This window comes from Argentina silus (genome assembly GCF_951799395.1).
Source record: "Argentina silus genome assembly, chromosome: 16".
In the NCBI taxonomy this organism is placed as follows: Eukaryota; Metazoa; Chordata; class Actinopteri; order Argentiniformes; family Argentinidae; genus Argentina; species Argentina silus.
The window spans coordinates 947389-956381 of NC_139670.1; the positions used below are offsets into that span (position 1 = coordinate 947389).

The window sequence follows — 8993 nt, forward strand, 5'->3', positions numbered from 1 at the left end:
GAGATTATACAATAGTCATTAATTAGTGATAACTGCAAAGTTAGAAAACAAATTGACAAAGCCCCTACAGTATCATATGAGAGCAGTGCCTGTCTTATGTCCTAATGCACAGTAAAAAACACATTTAGAAAACGTTAATCCACAGTATCAAAAAAACAAAAACGCCTTCTTTGCTCCATACGTATCACCATAGAAACGTGTTTACATGTGTGGTTGCCAGGTCCACTCCTGCTGTTCCAGCTCCAGAGCTGCCATTATGATGTCACTAAGGAGCTGATCTGGCAACCCGGCTACAGTCTCCGGGGTGATCCTGACTCCAGATCTGTGGATCTGAGCCGAGGTCTGGATTTAGAATCCCTCAGAACAGTGAAATACAGAATATGTAAATGTATGTACAAGACACAGTACACAAAGATACAGGTATGAATCAGACCTGGGCTCAAATAGTCATTGAAATCATTTAAAATACTTATGTGTGCTTGATTGTGTTAGCCTGGTGCAAATGAACCAATGGGAACAGTCCCAAAAGACTCAACAAACTATCAAACTAACAAAGTATTTGAAAGGATTTGAATACTATTTGACCCACTATTTGACTGGTATGAATATGATGAATAATGCACGTTGTTCTAATTGTCAGCAGCCAATGGCTGTAGAGCAGGGGTGTCGGTCTGCAGGGTCACATGCCTCTTCCCAGGCTGGATGTACAGTTATGGTTAATAGGTGCATTAGCAGGTTTTAGTCTATCAGTTCCAAGTAGGTTTTTCATTCAAAAATATACAATCTTTTCAAAAATATTTGATATATTTATAAAGAGATAAAAAAAAAGTTGGGGGGGCAAAGAACACTTGGTGGAGCGTTGGGAAGCGCCTTGTGGGCCACATGCCTGACACCCCTGCTGACCTTTGACCCTCCATGAGATAGACATAACAGTTAGTGGCTCTACAGTAGAAAAGTGATCTCCATCCCCCCCCCCCCCCCCCCCCTCTCTCTCTCTCTCTCTCTCTCTCTCTCTCCTCCCAGGTAAAGCCCCAGGTCAGAGACACGGTCATGGCAACAGTAGAAAAGATGCAGGAAGTGCCAGCTGAATCTAAGGGGGGGGGGGGGGGGGGGGGGGGTAGCGTGGGGAAGAGGGGGGTAGCGTGGGGAAGGGGGGGTGGGGGGGGGGGTTCATGTCCAGCGACACCTCTTCCTCTGGTAATCTTCTGGGTCAGAGGAGCTGCCGTCAGAGTCACTGCCTGGGGGGGTGGGGGGGCAGGGGCAAGAGCAGGGGCTGCCTGGCGGGGTGGGGGAGCAGGGGCAGGAGCTGCCTGGGGGGGTGGGGGGGCAGGAGCAGGCACTCAGGTCAGACAGCGGGCAGGGGCAGGGGCTGGAACTAGAACTGGAGCTGGGGCAGGGGCCAGGGCTGGGGTTGGAACTGGAACTGGAGCTGGGGCAGGGGCAGGGGCCGGGGCTGGGGCTCACAGGGCCACAGGGGCTCGGGGCCGGGCTAGGATCCTCAGGAAAGTCCCCAGGCTGCTCCAGGCCTTCAGAGGCCTGGTTGTTGAGGCTGAAGACCCAGCCTAGCTGTGTGTGGAGCAGGCTGCGGAGGCCGGGGGGCAGGGGCAGGGCGGTGAGGGTGTCGGGGCAGGCGGGGAGGTGCTGGCGTAGGCGGGTACAGCACAGGTACTGCAGGGAGGTGGGCGTGTAGCAGGCCCGGATCACCTTCATGCTGCTCTTGGCCGCCGTGGAACAAACCATGGGGAACAACTTCTTATTCTGTAGCCTGGAGGCAGCCACACCTGGGGGGGGGGGAGCATAGGGAGGGAGGGGGGGGGATAGGGAGGGGGGGAGGAGGATAGGGAGGGAGGGAGGGGGGAGAGGATAGGGATGGAGAGGAGAGAGAGGGAGAGAGAGACACACAGGGTCAAGGATAGATTCTATAGCAAATACAAATACAAATGCAGTACTCTAGTTGTTAGATAAAACCCAGAGGCTGCTGCCTCTCTGTCTCAAAGTCCCTCTCCTTCAGGGTGTTACTGTCTGAGAGTAAATCAGGGTATTGTTCCTGTCTGAGAGTAAATCAGGGTATTGTTCCTGTCTGAGAGTAACAGAGGAGGAATGGGATTAAATCAGACTGGAAGGGCGACGTCACACCTGATTCCTGTTGCTAGGCTACAAGATACGGTGTGTTCGCTAGCTAGCTAGCTACTATGCTAACACGAACTTCGTAGACAATGATATGCTAGTAACCGAGTAGCTTGCTAGCATCAGGGGACATAATACATTTAGAGGGTGTATTCTCATACAAAAATAGTGTCTATTTATTTCAGAAATTGTAGTGGAAGAAGGTTGGCATTTCGCATTATGGGATATCCTACCTGGCAAAGAATGCCTGTTAAGGTGCAGATTGTACCTCCCTCCAACCCTAACCCTCCCACTGCCTCAAAACACAGCATCCTTCCCGACTGAGACACAGCCTACGTTTCTACATGTACCTGGCTTTCAGTAGCAGTCAGATGTACTCACCCATCCAGCGGCGGTTCTTGTAGAAGGTGAGGGTCCCGTGCCAGGTGTCCAGGTGGAGCCCTATGATGGAGCCCTGGCCGAACCTGGAGGAGAAGCCCACCTTGTCCCCCTTATGCTGCAGCAGACCTGAGGGGGGACAGAGAGAGTTATAGGAGGGTCTATAGTCCTCTGTATTCACACACACGCACGCACGCACGCACACACACACACACACACACACACACACACACACTCGCACACACACACTCGCTAGGTTACACACACACACACACACACACACACACACACACACACACACACACACTCGCACACACTCGCTAGGTTACACACACACACACACACACCTGTGTAGGAGAGCCCCCAGCTGTCCTCGTCCGTGCCAAGCATACTGCAGAAACTGTGTCTGTATTTCTCCAGGTTCACCTCCGCCGTCCCGATACCCACCATCTACACAGGGAACACACACACACACACACACACACACGTCACACGGTCAGTGACATCGTAGCCTTCAATAGTCATTACATTCACTCCGTCGTCCTGACAGCGGTGGGAAGCTCATATTGCCGTTGCCATGCCTACCATGTCGGTGCCGTAGACGGGCGAGGTCATCTTGATCTCCCAGAAGTGCTGTCCCTCCGCCAGGGCCTTGGTCCCGCGGATGGCAGCTGTGCCACAGCTGTACTCCGAGTGGAAGCTCACCTTCCTGTTGTCACAGCTCAGGAACGCCCCCGCGGACTTGCACCCGTCATCCCACTCCCAGTCGAACCCTGACAGGGAGAGAGGCGGGACGGGGTTAACGTAACGCTTTTAACATCTGGGAACCAGGGGAGGCTGGGGGAGGTAGACATCGGAGGACGGGCTCAATGTAATGCCTGGAACGGAGTGAGGAATGGGATCAAACACGCGTGTATGACACCGTTCCTCATTCCGTTCCGTTCCTTTTACATTGTACATGCTACATACACACACCGCCAAAACCCACACACACAGCTTTAGCATAGCAGGCACACACACACTTATCATGACCCACACCTAGCGGAAACACACAGAAGCAGTGTTAGCAGAGCTAGGATTAGTCTACTCCCAGTTGAAACCTAAACAGAGAGAGATGTGTTAAAGAAGTTAGGAGAGACATGAGACAAAGAGAGGCAGTGTTAACAGAACTACATTCATATGTACACACACTTCTGACCCACCGCACCCTGTCCTAACCTGCCACCCTGTCCTAACCCGCCACCACACCCTGTCCTAACCTGCACCCTGTCCTAACCTGCCACCCTGTCCTAACCTGCCACCCTGTCCTAACCCGCCACCACACCCTGTCCTAACCTGCACCCTGTCCTAACCTGCCACCCTGTCCTAACCTGCCACCCTGTCCTAACCTGCCACCGCACCCTGTCCTAACCTGCACCCTGTCCTAACCCGCCACCACACCCTGTCCTAACCTGCACCCTGTCCTAGCCTGCCACCGCACCCTGTCCTAACCTGCCACCCTGTCCTAACCTGCCACCGCACCCTGTCCTAACCTGCCACCCTGTCCTAACCTGCCACCCTGTCCTAACCTGCCACCCTGTCCTAGCCTGCCACCACACCCTGTCCTAACCTGCCACCCTGTCCTAACCTGCCCCCACACCCTGTCCTAACCTGCCACCACACCGCACCCTGTCCTAACCTGCCACCCTGTCCTAACCTGCCACCCTGTCCTAACCTGCCACCACACCACACCCTGTCCTAACCTCCATCTAAACCCTGACAAAACATTTCCTGGGAGAAACGCTACACATACAGTATGCTCTGTATAAACACTAACCACAGCCCAGACCCAGCCAAGACCTGGATACAGACATACAGAGTAACTTCCACACACACACATGCACACACACACACACACACACACACACGCATACTCGGTAGGGTAGACACACAGACACACACACACTCACCCTGGTCCTCCTCCCCACAGAGGCAGGGGCTGAAGCCCTGCATCAGAGCCCCAGGGCTGGGTTCCTCCTGGGGGTCACAGCGGCAGAAGGACTCCCCCGTCACGGGCACCGTGTCTGGGACGGCGTCAGAGTCCACCACGGCCGGGTGGATGGCCAGGTGGTCTGCCTCAGAGTCCACCTCGCTGATCTGGGTAACACACAGGGGAGACACTAAGCTGGAGGAGGATGGAGAGACTTCCATGATCCAGGGCTTAGCCTCGGAGAGCACAGCCAGGTAAGGGCCTCAACGCTGGGGGGAGGAGATCCAGGAGGAGAGGGTAGAAGAGGTGGGTGTAGATTTCGCCCTCGTTAGCTCAATTCAATTTCAGATCTGTTAGTTTGTAGAAAAATAAGCTGGTTCTATCAGCTCGGCTTGGATAAAGACACCACGCAAAGCTGGCTTGAACTGTTCAAATCAAGACAACAACAAAATAAAGTTCCTTCCTTTCTCCAGGACTGTCGATGGCTCTTGTTCTTCTGGAAGGTTTTACTGACGATGACAGTTGTATTGTTGATTCACTTACTTAGACAAAGGTACTTATTGTAAGTCGCTTTGGACAAAAGCGTCTGCTAAATGACTTAAATGTAAAAAAAAAAAATATATATATATATATATATATATATATATATACCTGAAATCTTAACGCAAAGATTCCAGAGAGTTCCACAAGCTGACGGCTGGGCAGTGTGCCACCTCTCTAAGGCTCACGGTCCCTGTTCTATAAAGCCTCTCTGGGTCAACCTCGCTCCCAAAAAGCTGTCCAAGCCTCCTATTGGAGAGCCCACGATTCGTGCCAGCAGGTAAAAATAGAACCACACCAAAAATACCGGCCTTTAGAAGACCCCCTACTAAGACACGGCCATTTTGAGAAGGTTGGGTCCCCCCATGGAAAAGTACTGGAAGAGAGGTCCTCAATGGTCACGGCTTCTTCTGTTACTCCTCTCTCCTCCTCCTCTTTTCTCTCACCCTGTTCCCCCTCTCTGACCTCCTCTCTCCTTCCTCTTCTCTCTTTTTCTTCCTCCTTTTTCTTCCATCTCCGGTCCTCCCCCTTCTTTCACTTTTCACCTACTCTATCTATCTTCTGTTATTGTCTCCTTCTCTATCCCTCTCACTCCCCCTCTCCTTCCCTCTCACTTCCCCTCTCCTTCCGTCACTCCCCCTCCATCTGTCTCTCCCCCTCTCCTCCCCTCTGTTTCCTGGTCCTTGTTCTAAACACATGGTGTTATGCTGAGTCTGACTATTTCTAACCACAACTTGACTGTGTAGCATTTTATTTGCTGTGTTTGCTTTATTTATGCTTAACTGTTCAAGTCAAAAGTCTCTCTCTCTCCCCCCCCTCTCTCTCCCCCTCCATCCCTCCCTCTCTCCCCCCCTCCCCCCCCCCCTCCCCCTGGTCTCACCTGAGTGCTCTCCTCCCTCCCTCCCTCCCCCCTCCCTCCCCCTGGTCTCACCTGAGTGCTCTCCTCCCCCCCTCCCCCCTCCCTCCCCCTGGTCTCACCTGAGTGCTCTCCTCCCTCCCTCCCTCCCTCCCCCCCTCCCTCCCCCTGGTCTCACCTGAGTGCTCTCCTCTCCCCCCTCCCCCCTCCCTCCCCCTGATCTCACCTGAGTGCTCTCTTCGCTCCACTCCTCACTCTCTGACTCCGGGACCATCTCCATGGCGACGGGCTCGCGACGCCCCCCGCTCCACGCGTAGTGGCGAGCGCGGCTGTTCCTGCCTCTCCTCAACATGGCGGCTCTGGGACAGGAAACAGGAACACACTGTAAACACACGTCGTCATAGCATCTGATATCTGACAGTCTGACAGACCTACAGCATGACTGCAGTTACCAGATCTCTGGAGATCAATGCAGGACATTAAAGTTACAATTTCAATATATCTTCTTTTAATCATAATTATTACTCATTGAATAATTCATTGTGATATCCCATTTCTATTCAGATGGCTGAAAGAAACAGTGAACAGCACAGCCACTGAGCTTCAGCCGGTTAACTAGTTAACTAACTACCTCCTGTGACTAACCTCTCTCTCCCTCTAACTTCTCGCCACTGTGCCTAACCAACCCCCTCTGGGACATAGATCACTATTCCCCTGAACATGAACACTTGACAGGAAACCTCCATGTCACACACTCAGAGACCCAGTTAGGATGAACTCTGGAGCACACACACACACACACACACACACACACACACACACACACACACACACACACACACACTGGACTCTGGAGTGCTACATATGCTGCTGTTGGCACTCCAGTGTGTTTCCACAGGGAGCAGGTGTGACCTTTAACCCTGCCTTCTCACCATGATGTCACCTGACCTACTGACTGGAAAGACCATCCTAAATTCTAAACTACATTCTAAACTAGAACACTGCATATCCTCCACCTCCCACTGCTCACTCACACACACACACACGCTCATGCTCACGCACACACACGCACACGCACACGCACACTCACACACACACACACACACACACACACACACACACACACACACACTTGCTAGGACACACACACACACACACACACACAGTCACACACACACTTGCATACTCACTAGGGTACACGTACACACAATCTAGGTCTTGACCTGAATATCTAGACCTGAATATCTAGACCTGAATATCTAGACCTTGCCCATGACAGCTCAGCATGCAGGGTTGGGGTCAATCTCAATATCACTCAACCAGCATAAAATAATCTCTCTAAATAACAGAATAATCCCAAATCTCTCTCTCTCTGTCAATACACCGAAGGTCAACACATCTCCTGTGTGACCTGCCAGGGGCCCTGACTCACTATGCAGCAAGGAACATTGCACCTTCTTGTTTCCACAGGACGTTAAACACTGAAGGTAAAACTGTCAGAACAAGGCTAGAAGGGAGACAACGACATCAAACACACATGAAAACTAGTTCATGTTCAGCTTTGTTTCTGATCTGTTATCCTGTCTGGAAAAAACAGGTGCAATTCGCACCTTGTGCAAAACACCTGAAGTGAATAAACTGAATGTCGATACCGATCCAGTACATGTCCTGATGGCCTACATTCCTTCTCTGGCCACCGGCCCGGTGGGTTGCTATGGAGAACAGCCTGCACCCGGTGACAAGTCCTGGCACCGTCAACACGCGACAGAGGAGCCGGTGACGCGTGATCCAGCAGGTGCGCGGGGTCACTGCCAACCGGTTAGATTAGCTCGTCTGCTGCGCTCACGTTAATAACGGAGCTTAGCCCACATCCTGCAGCACCACCGTCAGACGACCGCTGCCAAATCTGTAGATCAGGACCTCTGGGTTGACGTGGGTATCGGACCTCAGAGACCTATCTATCTCGTTAGGTTACAGTTCCTACTCCGGGGGTGTCAGGGTGCATATTGTCATTGCGTGTCCTGAAACACTTCTCCAAAACTCAACTCACCCGAACCCTAATTTAGTATAAACTGTTGCTCAATAGCAACATGTTTTGCAATACTTCCAAGAGCGTCGCAGTAAACGTTTCTGTCTCAAATCAGGATTGTCCACAATGCATATAACCGAATAGCCTGATCTATTGAACCTATTGCACTGTAGTTACATGTAACACATCGAATGTTAAAGTTCCTATATATGAATTACAGAGTACAGTAAGTACGTAAGTACTTGACAATGTTTTTGTCATTTCATATAACTTCTTACAGGTATATTCGGTCACTTAAATTGTGTATAACATTAGTCAGTGGAGATGCATTGTAATGAGGAGCAATCGTAAGATACACTTCACACATGATGGGACTCGATAAGACTTTAGTTTGCGTCTGTTTGCATGATTGTTCCCCAGACTGATTTAGAATAATAACAACATATTAATCAACAGTCATGTACAGTGCAGTCTAAGGAGTAAGACTACTTCACACACCTGAGGTCCGTCAAAAGATCAAATAAAAAGTATTTATCCCAATATAATCCAGACAGTTAGGAAAAGCATGCTCTTACCTTATAGATGTCTTCTTATGAACTATTTGGCAGTGACTCATCCTACATGCCAATGCTCCAAGATCAGACTGACAGGTGCAGCTTGCTCTCGGACGGGTGTGTGTGGACGGGTGTGTGTGGACGGGTGTGTGAGGACGGGTGTGTGTGTCGGGTGTGTGTGAGGACCGGTGCAGTGGACGGGTGTGTGTGAGGACCGGTGCAGTGGACGGGTGTGTGTGAGGACCGGTGCAGTGGACGGGTGTGTGTGAGGACCGGTGCAGTGGACGGGTGTGTGTGAGGACCGGTGCAGTGGACGGGTGTGTGTGAGGACCGGTGCAGTGGACGGGTGTGTGTGAGGACCGGTGCAGTGGTCTCTCTGCGGTGACCTGACCTACTTCTCTCTCCGCGCGACGGACGTAAACAATCCAGGTACACGCCCCCTCCCGCCGCTGATTGGACCAGGCTGCTGCGGGGAGGAGACTGTTTTACTGTTCTTTTGAAACCCTTGTGTTTAATGTTTACTGTTCATTGATTATTAAT

General features: G+C 51.7%; 1 protein-coding gene across 1 annotated transcript; it reads right to left on the reverse strand.

Annotated features, from left to right (window-relative positions):
• Positions 1-1170: 1170 nt before the first annotated feature.
• Positions 1171-8723, reverse strand: spsb3b (splA/ryanodine receptor domain and SOCS box containing 3b; the record flags this gene model as incomplete). Its single annotated transcript, XM_083687564.1, has 7 exons — positions 8475-8723; positions 6097-6229; positions 4455-4641; positions 3091-3278; positions 2853-2955; positions 2509-2634; positions 1171-1781 (listed from the first exon to the last, which is right to left on the reverse strand). The coding sequence occupies exons 1-7, from the start codon at positions 8513-8515 to the stop codon at positions 1171-1173; spliced, it is 1389 nt and encodes a 462-aa protein (XP_083543690.1). The 5' UTR covers positions 8516-8723.
• Between the last annotated feature and the right edge of the window lie 270 nt (positions 8724-8993).